The sequence below is a fragment of the Mytilus californianus genome, unplaced genomic scaffold (assembly GCF_021869535.1).
Source record: "Mytilus californianus isolate M0D057914Y unplaced genomic scaffold, xbMytCali1.0.p SCAF_1, whole genome shotgun sequence".
Classification (NCBI taxonomy): Eukaryota; Metazoa; Mollusca; class Bivalvia; order Mytilida; family Mytilidae; genus Mytilus; species Mytilus californianus.
In genome coordinates, this window is record NW_026262581.1 from 134,476,507 (window position 1) to 134,493,403 (window position 16,897).

At 31.4% G+C, this 16,897-nt stretch overlaps 1 protein-coding gene across 1 annotated transcript; it reads left to right on the forward strand.

Moving 5' to 3' along the window:
- The first annotated feature begins 5,563 nt into the window (after positions 1 to 5,563).
- LOC127735556 (all-trans retinoic acid-induced differentiation factor-like) lies at positions 5,564 to 12,880 on the forward strand. Its single transcript, XM_052245788.1, has 7 exons — positions 5,564 to 5,680; positions 6,821 to 6,936; positions 7,436 to 7,507; positions 8,110 to 8,181; positions 8,505 to 8,620; positions 9,632 to 9,732; positions 10,302 to 12,880. The coding sequence occupies exons 1-7, from the start codon at positions 5,624 to 5,626 to the stop codon at positions 10,407 to 10,409; spliced, it is 642 nt and encodes a 213-aa protein (XP_052101748.1). The 5' UTR covers positions 5,564 to 5,623; the 3' UTR covers positions 10,410 to 12,880.
- Positions 12,881 to 16,897: the final 4,017 nt, after the last annotated feature.

The window sequence follows — 16,897 nt, forward strand, 5'->3', positions numbered from 1 at the left end:
ACTTTAGTTGATAAAGCTGAATCAAACACAACCTTTATACATATGTATACAAAACATCTCGTTATTGGTATAAATCATCTCGTTTAAAATATCCTCGACAAAACAAAGTTTGGCATACGAAAATCCATTACAAAATCCAGAATCTTATCAGGAACGTTCATTCTTAAAAGAGAGGATGAAGACACCATTGAGGCGACATTCAAACTCATAAGTCGAAAAAAAAACTGACATAGCCGTCGCAAATAAAAAGAAAGGGACCAATCAAAGACAAATAACAGTACGCAAAACATAACATAGAAAACCATAGACTGAGCAACACAAACCCCACCAAAAACCTGGGTGATCTCGGATGCTTCGAAGGGTGAGAAGATCCTGCTCCACATGTGCACCCGTCGTGTTGCTCATGTAAGTACAAATCCGGTGATAAGTCTAATTGGGGAGGTCACATTCGGGAAAAGGAGGGCGGGATTGTGGTTACGACCTCTGGAACATATCCGTCGTCATCTGTGAAACAGATATTTCATAACGGCCAACCGACTCGTAATGGCGTCCGTAAAATTTTCGAAGGGATGATTTCAACTTTACCAATTGGAACTCTTGGTGCAATAGCTCCTTGTGAGCAGCAACCCTCTATTAAGGAAATCATGATAGGAAACGCAAGCCCTGGATTATAGTAGATAGATCTAAGTTCAATCAGTCTTCAACATCCCTATGGCATCTATGTTGTCTGTTTGATGAAAATATTACTCATTTCCTTCTTGACTGTCCACTTTTAGCAAAAACTTGTACAACGTATTTCGAATCAATGAAAGCCCGAATAATACACAGTTGCCAAAACCCGAAAAGAAGTTTTCAATAGCAAACTGAACATTATCAGGCATATCATATACTGTAGACGCTTACTCATCTTTTTACGGAAAGCAATGTGTTGAATACAATCGAAGCATTTACTAGGTAATTTTGTTACAGGCTTCACATCAAACGATTGAAAATGCTTGAGGTAATTGGTGCTTGACATTATGAAGTAAACATTTTCAGACCAACATATATACGTGAAAAGTCAATAGACCACTTTCGAGTTCATCCTTCACCGGAAAAAACTCGTCAATTATGCGCGCCTTTGTGACGTCATTTACCAGCTAGAGGGGATTGCCTGTATCCTTGCACTATTAACGTTCATCAAGCGTCTTAGTGATCGTCATTGTGAAAAATTAACTAGAAATAACGTTTGTTTTGTAAGTACTTAATTACAATTCCCTAATGACAGCAGCGCTGATTGTCAATTATGAGAATTTAATTTGCCGAATAATTCGTGCAATATAGCATTATAGTTTTCCAACCACTCGCTCAACATTGGAACGGAAGTGACGATGCCCCTAAACGCACGAATGATGTTCACTAAAACCAGAGTTTTTGACGGAAATGCTTCGAACTCGAAAGTTGTCTATTGAAATATAACTATCGTTTTTATGTGTATATAGAGAAGTGTATATATTAACTATGGCATGGTATTGGTTGCAAAAATTTGATCTTTTTCATTTAAATGCAATATTTTTTATTTAATTGGTATATTTCGTCATTTAAATGCAATATTTTTTATTTAATTGGTATATTTCTTCATTTAAATGCAATATTTTTTTTATTTAAATGGTATATTGTTTTCATTTAAATGCAATATTTTTTATTCAAATAGTATGATTTGTCATTCAAATGCACACGGTGATGTTCCGTGATCCCTTTATACGGTATATTCCCAACTCGTTTGATATGCCCATGTCTGTAGTGACGTTTTGAATAGATACAAACGAGACAATCAAAAATCATAAGAAGGAAAAAATAAACCCAGACACTACCATAACAAAACAAAACGATGGAAAGACAGGCAACAGTCTGATAAACACTACGCAGAAAACTAAAGACTGAGTAACACGAATGTCCAAATATACCACTGGTCACTTTTAAGAAAACCTTTCATTATCGGCGATTGTTTCTGATGGATGAAAAGGGCTCTTCTTCCCATGAATATTTCTGCCTGTTGGTAACTGAATTTTGCATAACATGTGCAACATTGTTGGTTCCACTAGTGGAACAGGATATTCCTAACCTTCCAGAGAACCTTAGTTCACGCCTAGATTTTGTTTGAGGGGATACGTTTTAGTTTTTCGTTAGTTTTCTGTATCATCTTTTGTGGTATTCAATGTCGTTGTCATAAAGAAAATGGTTTTATTTCAAATTGTTAACATATAGAGTAGGATACTTAACATGTTCCGATGTTTTATTTTGGTTATGTCTTATGTATAGATATAGCGAGGAAGATTTACCAATCTGCAAGTTTATGCTTCATTATGACGGGTTATGACTCTACAACGGATTTAAACTGAAGTTACACCATTGGTGTCACTAATTGACTTGGGAAAATCCCAAAACCGTACGTATCCTTCCAGAGCTTATGCTTCGCCAGTTTTAGTTAAGTTCGTGTTGCTCAGTTATGTAAGTAGTGGTCTGTTGTTTTTCTTTTCGTTTCTTTTGTATGTCGTGTCATTTTGTGTCTGTCTTTATTTGTCTTTTTTTTCTTCTATTATAAGTCTGTTTTGATTAGAATAACAAACTTTGTATTTTCATTCTCCAAATATTGAGTCATGAATTTTAGATGTTGTAGTAATACGATGAATTTTTAAAAAAAAACCGTACAAGAGTTACTTATCAAGATAACATATAAAATCCAGAATCGACCAATCACAAACGTTGTTGCAAATTTGACCCTGTGCATGACGTCAAACATTTTCCCACAATGCAATTATTGCATATAAATAAATAAAAACTATTAAGCATTGCAAATTAAAGTTAAAACGACAAATATACCAATTGAATAAAAAATATTGCATTAAAATGACAAGTTATACCAATTGAATAAAAAATATTGCATTTGAATGACAAATCATACCATTTGAATAAGAAATATTGCATCCTCTTTTTTCCCTTATGTAGATGTTTTGATTGTGCCATCAGGTGACATTAACATCCTGTTTACACATGTATTTCCAGAGTTTAGTTTTAGTGATATACACACGTTTTCAAAGATGTACAAATATGAAATTATCTTTCCCGTGTACACTACCATAGAAATATATATCATAAAAAACTTTAAGAAAATATGAATATTATGAAAATTCTTCGATAAGTTGATTTTTGCTGAAAACAATAACCAAATATTAATGTTTCACGATAATTGTTTAAAACAAATCTCTAATTCAAATTTTATATTTATTATATAAATAGAGTTTTTTATTTCATAGAAAATTAAACGAGACTTCATTGCATATGATTTTTGTCATTTATTTTTTTAATTCAATGTTATAAGCAAAATCCAGGGATAAAAATAAAATCCATATTGAAATTTTAACTTGTGTACAAAATTATGTCATTGCATGCATTTAAACATCGACATAGTTATCGTTGGGTATGAGCACTGTATAACCTCATGTTATCTGATGGAGAACTTCTATCGTAAAGTTGTCGCATATTTAGACGTATATATTCATATATATACTTTTACTTGGATTTATTTTTGGTGTTCCTTACAAATGAAGATAATACAAAGAGAAGAAGAAGGTATGGAGATGAAAACAGAAAATAACCAATAAAACATACATGAAAAATGTTAATTCATAAAAACCCATTTTGAAAGCTATTATATTTTTCGGCTGTCAAAAACATTGCACAATTACTTTCTTGCTTGAAATATCCAACGGGACCAAATGCAAAACCATGCTCCTAGCTGTGTATTTCTACCATAGAAAGATATGTTGGATGCTTAAAGGTTACTGAACATCACTCCTTTGGAGATTTTTTTTTTCAGATCTAACACAATAGCTTAATAACATAGTATGAACTAGATATCATTGAGATGGGAGCCATCGCTGTGGGCCCCGCTGTGAATAATGTGTGGTAAAAAAATTTGTATCTTTATCATTGGACATGGGGTTGTCAACTGAAACCAAAGTGTTTGACCTTGACCTTTGACCTAGGAAGTTGTACATAAATTATGACACACCCTCTGGTGTTGGTTTATATACATATCAAGTATAAACTTTGAAATCATAACGGTTCTCAAGATATAGAGTGGACACGATCTTTACCATAGGACATGGGGTTGTCAACTAAACCCAAAGTTTTTGACCTTGACCTTTGACCTAGGAAGTTGTACATACATTATGACACACCCTCTGGTGTTGGTTAATATACATGTCAAGTATAAACTTTGAAATCATAACGGTTCTCTAGATAAAGAGCGGACACAATTTGTTACGGACGGACGGACGGACAGACGGACAGACGGACAGACGGACGGACAGACTCATCAATATAGGGCGTTCGCCATTCGGCGGGGCCCTGATAATACCTCCACACAATGTAGATATAAAATATGCCTCTCTTATCTTTCGAGAAAATATGTCTTTGTATATTTGTCTTTAATTTTTTTTAATAGAAAAACAAAGGATATGGGGTATCCCTCCATGATACAAAATCAGTACATGCAAAACAAACAAAAAAACAAACACAAAAAAAACCAAAAAAAAAAAAAAAACACACACACAAAAAGCAAAGGAACATCGCTTTGATTGTTGTTTATTTGTTTATATTTGTATTTGTATTTTGTGAATGTCAGATGGTATCATTCCTGTATTGAAATTTACACAAATAAAATTATTTGATTTGATTTACACATCGCGACAAACAAATCTAGCAGATCAAAGAAAGAATCTTTTGTAATCACTTTGAAGTATCATTTATTTAAAACAATGTTACCGGTTAAAGGTGTTAGACCACCAATTCATCCAATCCAATTTGGAACGTATGTAAAAGTAGCCCTTCCCTGACAAAAAATAGGGCTTTTGGTGTCATTGTTTACTTACACTAACCAACAAATTTGCAGAAATGAAACTTTTGTTGAAAGAGAAATATATGTAGACCATTTTGAGCCAAAATTTACTTGTCCATGAGTTTTCATCAAAAATTAAGGATTGATGTGCTCCATAGTATAATTATTTAAAATTTCCAGAAAACCAGGGCCTATTTTTAGAAGTACTTGTCTTCCGAACGGTAGTATTTCGCAACAAGACTTTAAACATTGGTTGAAAATTGGCATGTAGAAAGGTGATACATGTACAATTCAGGATATATCTGCATGGTTTTTATGAAGTTAAAAATAAGGTAAAATATTTAGAAAGCTGTGACAATTGCAAAATTTGGTTGAATAGATAGGGATTTTGAATTTATTTAGTGGTCTGACACTAAACATCATTTTTATTCTCGAATTTTACATTTCAAATTTTGTAAACCTTATCAAATTTGGTTCAATTTCAAAAAAAATCTTTTCGAATATCATTATCGTCATTATCTTATTTAAATTAATTTAATCATCTTGGTTCACGAAAGGCCGAGTCTGTTTTTGGTTCGAGTTTGCCATGGGTCGAATTATCGGGGAGTTATTGTACACATTTTTTTAAATGGCTATGTTGGTTTTTAGTCATATTTCTTAGTTAGAATTATTTCCCTTAGTCATAAGGAAGAAAACACACACAAAATTTCACCTGTCAAAAACAAGTCATAATATTTAAAGATGTTGGTTTTTGCAATATGCATATATGTGATGTTTCCATTGCTACAAAGTGAAAAGGTACAATGCTGTCGGCTAATCAATATCATTCTGGTCCACTCCATCATCATTATAACTGATTGTCCAATATTTACATGTTAGACATTAATTTTTTCTGACAGGATAAACACTTTATCTTTTTAATGTGTTTAAAAACTTAGACCCCACATGCAGAAGAAGATTTATAATGCATATATATTTTTTTTTTAAATCCGTTGCTCCATTACACAGATATCCTATTGTGCTCCAGATAGTGGAGGAATATACTGAAAGAAAATAAATGTGACTTGTTTTTATAAATCATGTGTGGGTTTGTGGTCTAGTGGTTAAGACCTAAGTCTATAGTGCTGAAGGTCCCGGGTTCGATTGTGATCTGTAAATAGTAATCCCAGCTTCTGATCCTATCATTCAAAACAATAACTGACAACTGGATTACTACAGATAATCATCTGGATCGCTTGATCTTCGAAATAACTCATCAAATACTTATAATTTCACTCGCCGGATAATTATCCTGAAGGGGTCAATTTTATTAGATGATTACTCATTAACAACAGAATTTCACTTACTAGATAACTTATCCTGAACATCTAATTCTATAGACCAGAGAATAGTGGATAAATTATCTGGCAACAGAAAAATTATCCGGTAACAAATAATATTGTATCCAGAGTGGACAGATACAGTATGATAGTCTCAGGATGATAATCAGGCATCAAATGATGTGTTTATGAAAAACTGTGAAATGGTTATTTTCAAAGTTGAGCAGAAAGTTGATTTTTTTATTTTTTTGCCAGGATTGTTGAAGTCCAAAACCATCTTATCTTGAGCTTCAAACCCAGATCCTTAAAACTTGGCAGAAACATTGTACACATTATGAAGTTGTGCACCTGCTATTATGAAATTTTGTGTAATCAATCAACTCCAAAAGTTTTTCATCCCAATGTTTGTCTAACAAATATTTTTGTCACACTTTTCTCAGGAACTACAAAAGATAATGACTCCATATATTGTCAGCAGCTATATAATAGCAATGATGAGCTGTAATGTGTCAGCACAAAAGTCAATAGACTACAACTCATAAAGTCACAAACATACTGATGAATTAGAATGTCCTGTTTTTTACTATTCTTATACATGTATGTGTACTTTTTATTTCAGATTGAATTATGTGAGAAGAATTGTTTCAATCCGATGTCATTTAACTGCTCTATGCTCAGCGCTGAAAAATTGGGAAGATGTTGTATCAAAGGGAAAACAGAATCCTCAGTTGTTGGGTAAATATTCTAAGACCAGGAAGAAAAAAATATACTGTCAGAGAAGCTTCATATTCTCTAATTACATTTGTCAATAAAAGGAGATGTGGGATATATGTTAATGAGGCAGACACCAAATGGCACATAAAGGTGTCACATTGTTGATATATACATCAGAGAAATATGTCAGTTTGAAGGGTTATTGGTATATGGTTACAACTTTGAATTACTTTGTCTTGAATGATGGTTTTGGCATAGACATTGTTATATCAAGAAAGTTTATTAAACTTCCAATGTTCAGTTCTAGAAATTACTCAATATGTATTACTCATATTTTTAAACTAAGAAAAAAGATATAGAACATAAAACAAAAGAAGTTGTCATCTTTATTACTGATGGACAGGTGACATACATTTAGCACTTTCTTCAACACTTCTTTGAAAATAATTAAAAACAGATATAGAAGGATTTATGAATGTGCTAAATCTTTGTACCATGCAATGAATTTTCTGTATTTCAGCTTAGATTTGTCCAGCTGTCATATCACTTCTATTGAAGACATGTTTTACAGCTTCCATAATTTAAAGATTTTGTAAGTATAATAGTCTGCTTTATAGCATTTTATATTTTCTCATTTTCTACTTGACAGAATAACTTCATATATGGTCAACAGTTTGACAGTGATGAGTTGTAACATGTGAGCACTTTTCAAATCCCTACGGACACCATGCACATACCTATTTGTGGACACTTTAGTTCAAGTATCTCGAGTAAATCACCCCCAGTTTTTGGTGGGGTTCGTGTTGCTCAGTCTTTAGTTTTCTATGTTGTGTTTTGTGTACTGTTGTTTGTCAATTTCTTTCCTCATTCCTCAAAGCTTTTTTTTTTTTTTTAACTTAAGGGAACTTGGGGATAAACCAATAAGTTAAATGTCCTTTAACATGCACTTGTAAAATGCAAATGGTATCAACAATAATGAATAAAAATCATTGGCTAGGGCAGATTGTATGTTACCGGGTAATACTCAAGAATTAAATAAATATTTTCATAAAAAAACAGCCTTTTTATAATTTTTACTTAGATACATTTGTTATTGAAGTCACAAAGTAGGATTTTTCTTCAAATTTGAACTGTAAAATTTGATAAGTCAAAAGAGGACTTCCTGAATAGAATATATATTTTTCTTTATTTCAGATATTTACAAAATAATTCCATACAAGTGCCAACTATAGAAGCATTCCATGGCTTAACACAGTTACAAATTTTGTGAGTTTGTATTCTGTTAGTTTATATTTTAAATAAGATGTGGTATTATGAATTAATGACAGAACTATACATTAAAAGAAGGTACAAACAGTTCATGTATCTAAAAATGTAAGAAAATATGTTATAGATAGAATCCGTATGAACTAAAAAAAAAGAAAAAAAGAGAAAAACATCAAATTAATAGTCTTAAGGTTAAGACCTATTTTGATTAGTGCATACTTGGTTTTGATCTTTAAAAACTATACAAGAACTTTAACCATATGTATGTAATTTGAAATAAAATGTTTTGTTATGATTTGAAGTTTTGCATTTTTATTTGACAGGAAATTACCTCCTAAGATAGATTGTCCAGGAGGAAGTGAGTTATGGAATGATACACAACATACAGAAGATGCTGTTATTTGTACAGGTGAACTAAGTTCATGTACTGTTTATAATGGTAAGTGAAACAATTTAATACAATTTATCAAATCAAGTACTGTACCATATTATAAATAAATCCGTAAATATAAATTTAGGAGATGTTCAGCGAATATTGAAAAGTGAAACAAAATGAATATTTAGGTAAAATTCTGAAAGAAAAAGTAATATTGAGAAACAGCGCTCTCCCAATGAGGTTCTTAATAATGAGATGCATGAAACTGTTACATCTGACGATGGAATCGGGAAGAAATCATGTTAAGATTAAGAGATTAATAATAAGGCTATAATTTGAAGCTTTTTAAAAATAGTCAAGATCTAAGTCTTACACTAGAAACTGTGATAATTCTTATGCCCAACACATGATTTTTTTCTGGTCCGTGTATCAATCTGTCTGCTGTCTGTCATATACCAGGTTAAAGTTCGGGATTAAAGTACTAGTACTACTTTATTTTGAAGTTGTGGTCACATGATTTATGCCAAATTAAGGGAGTAACGGAGTGCATAGTTTCTTAACTGATACATTTCCTTATGGTGATCTTTTTGAAATTTAGTTTTCACAACTCTGATTTAAATGCAACAACAGAAGACCATTATGGATTATAACTATTATGTATGACATGCTTTCACACAACACATGTTTCTGGAATGAACTTCATCACTTGTGACCAAATATTTGGAAGCCAAAACTATAATTATTGGTTTGAACACAAAAACCAATAGGGCCTGAAAAGAATAGCCTGAACTGAACTGTCTTATTTCAACTTTGCCTTAGGAAGTTTCAAAACCTGCATTTAGTTTTGCCTTCTGATTTGGTGAAACCTTCAATCACTGTCAGCATAACTAGGCTGAAAAAGTTTTAACTGTCACAAAATATGGTAGTTATGTAATTTTAATTTCTATAGGTTTTACTTATGTAATTCTTACTCTCACTGTCAGTCTCTGTTTTAGAGAATTTAATTTTATTACAATTAATAAAAATCTTGGTATTTTTTTATGGAAATTACAGGTAATTTTCTTTTTATTTCAGTTTCCTGTCCTAATGTTAACAGTTATTGTGTTGATGTTGGACCACAAGTAACTGAATGTTTATGTAAACCTGGTTACCATGGTTACAAATGTTTACGTCAGGTATGATATTTTTGTCTTGCATGACAATACTAGTACTTAAAGATTTCCATTAGTATATGTTATATATACTCTAGTTTTGCCTAAAAAATTCTAGGCTTATTTATTTTGATTTGTTGTCATGAAACAATGTTTGTCTGGGACAAGAGTTTAAATTTGTGGATTGTCTTATATAAGCTTGAACTTTTATATTTTGATAAAGTTATGGGATGACACAATGTGCTGTAATTTAAGATTGACAGTCAAATACTTGATTTTCTGTTCCACTGATTTCTGATTATAAATATGATATGTAGGATGATTATCAATTGAAATTAGGACTAAAAAAAGGAGGGAACAGCACCTGTTTGTGATACAATGACCTTCTTTTGAGGCAATAGATGGATTAAAATGGCAAGCTATTATAAAGTGTATGATTTTTTTTATCCATTCTAGATATTTTTTTGGTTGCAAATGTATCCATACAAGATTATATGATGTTACCTTCATATGAAATGTTTCACTTTCATATTTTATGCATTTGTTAAAATAATATTGATAAAACAATATTTACAGCATGTTATGTTTTTCAGGGTACATTTCCAACATTAACTTTTGTGGTAGGACTTGGAGTTAGTACAGTTGTTATATCAGGACTTTTGTGGGTTACACAAAGGAGAAAGGCTAAAAAACAAGTGTAGAATTTATATATTGTCTTGAAATGTCTAAGATTCTCCACAAAAGATGATAGTTTTCCTTTGTGAAATCCTACTACTATATATTTAAGGTTACTTATCAGTGGATATGTTCTACTAAGTTATATGAACCAAGAGACAACCTAGTGTTAAATATGACCTGCTGAATAGTAAACCTATTTATATCAATAAATTATGTAACTGCAGTTACTTACCAGCTAACATTAAAAATATTTATTTACTTTAATTATTCAATGTTTAAAAGCTCACTGTGATTAATGTTCATGTAGATAATAGTGTCCTGACATAAATAAGTGTCCTTACTTTTCTCACAGATGTGTAGGAATTTTGCATACAAAATATATCTGATGCCAACAATTTGACATTATTTCTTAGTTTCTTAAACAAATAATGACAGAAAGAAGGGAATCTTCATTACATAAACTTACTCTAATAAGGTTGATATAACTGGTTGAAGCAGTTCATGTTTTCTATTGTTTTGAGCTATACTATAATTTAAGTACAAAAAATAGCTAGATACCCTTTAATGCTGAGTATAACAACCTCATTTTATCACTTGGTCAGCTAAAAATCTAAGAAATGTTAAGATAACATTAAGCAGTGAAACTTTGAACTGAAAACTTTATGATTTGTTGTTGCTTGAATTTACTGATAATAATTTATATTACTTCATACTACAACACTGAGAAATTCTTATTTACTAATTAGATATTATATTGTTTCAAATGTTTTCTGTGAATAATAGAATTTGTAAGAATACATGTGCCATTATGTGATACAGTGATATATGTGTATTGTTAGCACCAGATTGAGATTTAATTCTTTTCTTAGAATGATCATGTATTATCATGTCCTGTCAGATGATTTTATGTTAGATCAGTAAAATCAAATACAATAAACACAAGCTCTGATGAATTTTTAAAATAGTGGATCTTCGTAAAAATAGTATCATTTAAATTGATGATATGTTGTACTGAAATATTCATGACTTAAAAGTATTTTTTCCATGAAGAGTTTTTTTTTTTAAACTTGCTGATAATTTACGTAAGAAATAAGTATGACAAAAGAATATGTAGTACACATGAATCATATGAAATACATATACACATAAAACATGCGTTGCTATGTAATTTTTATAACATAATAAGCAGTACACTATAGTAGTCTTTCTTACTGTTTAAACTTCAGCATTAATGTTACCAAAAAGGCATTCATCTTGTAATCATGAAAATAGAAGTAAGTAAAATCTATACAGCCGATAAGTATTTATGATAAATCTATTTGGATTTTATGATGCTATTGAGACTCATCATTGAATGTTTCATGATATAAGAAATATATTAAATAGGGGAAGTAAGTTTCATCTTCAATATAATGTAAATTTTATAGACCTAGGTGTTTTTTTTGCCTCCACAAGGACAGATTATGTGATACATGTACAGTTTTACAACAAAACATTAAAATAAGAGTAATTTTTTATTAGAACAGACTTTAGATTATGCTATATATTCAAAGGTTAATATTGAAAAAGACTGGTGAAAAATTAATAATAGTTTCATGGATTTTCTATCTATAACCATTGACATAACTAGGTATGGGTCACCGTTTTGCTCATTGTTGAAGGCCTTACTGTGACCTATAGTTGTTACCTTCTATGTCAGTTGGTCTCTGTTTGAGAGTTGTCTCATTGGCAATCATACCACATCTTCTTATTTTTATAAGTATGTTAAAAGAGGAGCATCGGAATTTCTCATCAGGAAATATGTTTTCAAATTTACTTTTAAAAAAAAATATATATCTCTTAACCGTTTTAACAGACAAATGAGATGCATAAATATTTGTTCTTTCATTTTTATGATTCCCTAATTTGAATTATTCTTTAGTTACAAGTATGTTCAATTGTGTGTATCCCCACTCACAGTGGAATACTTACTTTATTTGCATATTACTCATTACTCAGATTGTGTATTGAAGAATGAGTTAAAATTTGGCTTGGAACTGTATATTGTTGTGTTTTACAGAGTTAGACATTTTCAGTACTACCAGGCAGTTACATCCAATTAAGTGATACTTTTGAGTTTTTATTTTACCCTCTGAACCTGAAACTTTTTGCCAATTTACCTGCAATTTCTTCTTTACATGTACAAATTCTTTATGAAGCATTTGGTCTAGAAAGGAGGATGGGAAGTTTTAGATTTTAACCATATGATTTATAATTTTAAGGTTTTGGACAACTTTGTCTGCTAATACTACAGAGCTTTCATTAATATACAAAAAGTTTAAAAAAAAATAATCAGCATATAAAGGTGTGATTTAAATGTAGCAAACATAAGTTGCATTTTTCCGTGGACAAATGTCTTATAATATTGTTAGTTTGTTATATGTAATATTTTCTTAAAATACTCATTTTACATAAATCAGGATAATTTGTTAATAAATGAATTACTTTCTTTGGATTGATTATTGTTTATTAGTTTGGTCTAATGAGCTATATTTGAGCTTCACAATAGAAAACATTTGATGTCTCAGACGAAAAGTGAATGCTGTTCAAGGTAATTTGGACAATTTTGAGGTCCGTCATTTTAAAATTGTGGAATAAGAAATTGGTGTTTATTACGACCATCATGGAACCATGCATTATTATCATCACTTATTATTAACTTAAACCAATTATGTCTGTTTGGGTTGCCTACCCAATTTTGTCAATATGTAGGACTCAAATCTATGGCGGGTTCCAAATCTATGGCGGATTCCTAATCTATGGTAAATATGACGTAATGCCATCTCAAATCTATGGCAGTTTTTATTTTCTCCAAATCTATGGCAGATTTTGAAATTGCCTATTTTTCCAGGAAAAAGAGTTACGTATAGCGTCACAATCAAATAACGCCATATGACGTCGTCGCCGCCGCCGAATTTGAAGATGGCGGAAACCATGAACACCATTCCAGAACTGAAATAAGCAAAGTTGTACTCAGTTACATTTATTTATATGGAGCTCCATGTATTCTACAGTCTGACAATGGAAAAGAATTCCGGAACTCGCATCTTAAAGAAGTTGTAATACAATTTGACACCGTCCAAATGCATGGTAGACCATAAGTCAGGGCAGAGTGGAACGTTTTAATCGCACACTGACTGAGTATTTTAGAATTAAAATGTCAGAACGTTCAGACTCACTGGTCGGATCAACTTCCTGAATTTTATTACGCATATAACAACAGGCTAAACAGGGTCACACGTCCAAAGGCTCCATATCAGCTATTTTTTAGTCGACCAAATTTTGCTGTGCCGCTTGATGATCAGGTATTTACTTTACTTCGTTAATTTTATTTAAATTATTATTTCGGAAATTAAAAATTGAGTCTTTGTGTTATAAAAAAATCTTAGTAATTAGTCATTTATAGTAGTATTCTTACTTTATGTTACTGCTATTCTGTGTCAATAAGTCGTCTAGGACTGTAGGATGTGTCAATAAGCTGGCTACGGCCGTAGGCTGTGTCAATTAGCCGTCTAGATCCGTAGGCTATGTCAATGTGCCGTCTAGGGCCGTAGGCTGTTAATGTGCTGTTTAGGGCTGTTGGCTGTGTCAATGTGCATTCAAGTACCATAGAATGTGTCATGTGCACTATAGCGCCTTAGTTTGCAAATGTACTATTTTTAGCCGTAGGCTGTGTCAATGTTATGTCTCTTACCGTGACAATGTGCCGTCTAGTGACTTAAGTTGTAAGAATATGCAGTCTAGTCTGTGTAAATAAACTATCCTGAGACGCGTCTTCAGAAAAATTTGATTAGGGTTATTATTCATATCAGTATTTGTTTTTTTAACTTGGGTTGAGGTAGATTTTTACATAATAGATTTCTTTATAAATTATAACTTGTCGATTATCAGGAAATAAAGACAAACCAATAAAACAACGGTTTTTTCACACCAAAGAAATTGAAAATTATTTTTTATTATAGAAAGAGCATCTTCTTTTCAACATACCTTTGTATTTATAGGTACCTTATGCTTCTCTTACTAAAGAAGAACGAGACTTTTTAGAGCACGCCTAATTAGATGTTGATGAAAATGAGTCAGAGGAAGAACTCCCAGAAGTATCTGTTGATGTGCTACACTCATCCTTAACTGAGGCTTCAGGTGGAAACCAATTCGCCAGTACAAATCATAATGAAGAGGAACTCACTTTACATGGTAAGTTTTAAACACATATGCATGAACCTTTTTACTTAAAACTATCGTCTTGAACATGCATGAAATATTTGCCACTGGACGTTAAGCAACCAACAAACAATCAATCATTACTTAAAACTAATAAAAGTAGACAAATTTAAATTACAAATTTAATTCTAGAAATGAATACAATTACTTGTTTTACATGTGATAAAAATAAATGCAAATTTAACATATGCTTAGCTATATTTAACTGTAAATTAATTAATTAGTTTTTGTTTTTATTTTGCAGAGGCGATGAACATTCTAGACGATGGCGTAAATGAAGAACATGGCAATTTACCTCCAGATTGTACACAGGAAAATGATTTTGTAGTGCCCGAACCATCATTTTCACAAACTGTTATTTTGCAAGTTAGTATGTTAAGCCTTGTGCATTACTTTGTTTATAATTTTCAACACACGCCAAAAAAAAAAAAAGAAAGAGAACCAACACATTAGATCTTAAGAGTACGTACTTGTTCCTAACCAATACATAAATATCTTTTTTTAAAATAGAAAAACCTATTGTTGTATGAGTTTCCGTATAACCTACAGATTAGACGAATATTTTTACATGTGTATTAATGCATTATTTGTTCAGTGAAATATAAAGTGATAAATTGTGCACAAAATAACACGAAATATTCTGTTTATTTTTTTTTAGGAAAATGTTAGTCCATACTACAAAAAATGTATCAGAGAAAGTTTTATAATGAGCAAAATAAAGAAAATGTACCAGTTCATCCACAGGTATGTGATTTTGTTGGGATTTGTCTTTAAATGTCCTATATTTTAAACTTTGTGCCTTAGTAGTTTGTTGCTCGTTATGTAAGCGTAATATGTAATAATTTTGTTTACATACTGTTGTATAGAATAGGTTTGTAACTGTATGATGTACTTTTTAAAGTATTGTCCTATATAACATAAAATTTGATGCATTTGATAGAAATCTTTAAAAGTGTTGCGACTGCACGTATACATGTACATGTATAAGACTTTTAATAATGCTGAACCATTCAAATGCAAAATGTAAAAGTTGAATTTTAGTTTGTTTTGTACGGTTATTACTAGTATATCAACTTTATTTTAAAACTGCTACACTTTGCATAGATTTTTTTAACCTAAAAATAAGTAAACCGCGTTGGTTTTCCCGTTTGATGGTTTTACACTAGTCATTTTTGGGGCCCTTTATAGCTTGCTGTTCTGTGTGAAAAACCGTACTGTAACCTATAATAGTTTAATTTTACAAATAGTGACTTGGATGGAGAGTTGCCTCATTGGCACTCATACCACATCTTCGTATATCTATCTAGATGTACTATTATTCATTTAGATTTGATGTCACTCAGCCAACATATACTTTTTGTTTATACTTATAGACTATTTTTTTTTTTTGTAGAATGTAAATCAAAAACAGTTACCGGTAATTAACACTGGACTCACTGATTTTTATAAACGAATTCACCGGGAAACACTTTCAGCTTTTCCACTAGAGCAGTTTTCCGATGGTTTGAGGGAAGACATTACCTACTATCCGGAAGAGGGACAAAATGTGATGTACATGCCGAATCCTGCGATGAATAAAGGCACCACAGTTTTCAGTACAGGATATTTCAGGAAAGGGATCAAAGACTCAATTTCAGCGTCTACTACTGGAAAAGTGTATAAAGTGACAGATCAAATTACAGGATACAAATTTGATTTAAATCGTCATCAAATTAAAAAGATGTGATCAGGAGAAAATAAATAGCATGTGAAGAGTCAAAGTGTTTATTGTTTTACAAACAGAAACTGCTTTCTTGTTGTTCAATGACTTACTATTTGGGTTAATGTATCGGTTAAACATGTACCATGCACGGAGTAGAAAATGCTTATGTTTACGGGACACATCATTTCAAGATCATGAAGTCTTTATTAAGCTTTTTAAATTGATCATTTATAAATTTGGTTACTGTCATGATGTGGTTTATAATTTATACCATATAAAAAAGAAGATGTGGTATGTCATGTATGATTGCTATGAGACAAATCACCACAAGAGACCAACTATAGGTCACCGTTCAGCCTTCAAGAAAGAGCAATGCCCATACTGCATAGTCAGCTATAACATGTTTATTTCACTAGTGTTTATACACACTCTAACGTTGTCATTTATCTCCATTTGTTTAAGACAAGTCATTGGTCGTATATAAGTACTGCATTGTTTTCCATTTGCACGACATTTGCCATAGATTTTAAATCAACAAAAATCCGCCAT

Coding starts and splice junctions, on each gene's coding strand:
- LOC127735556 (XM_052245788.1), top strand. CDS start 5,624: ATGTTGGTTTTTGCAATATGCATATATGTGATGTTTCCATTGCTACAA. Junction 6,937..7,435: donor ACAGAATCCTCAGTTGTTGG/GTAAATATTCTA, acceptor TCTGTATTTCAG/CTTAGATTTGTCCAGCTGTC. Junction 8,621..9,631: donor TTCATGTACTGTTTATAATG/GTAAGTGAAACA, acceptor TTTTTATTTCAG/TTTCCTGTCCTAATGTTAAC.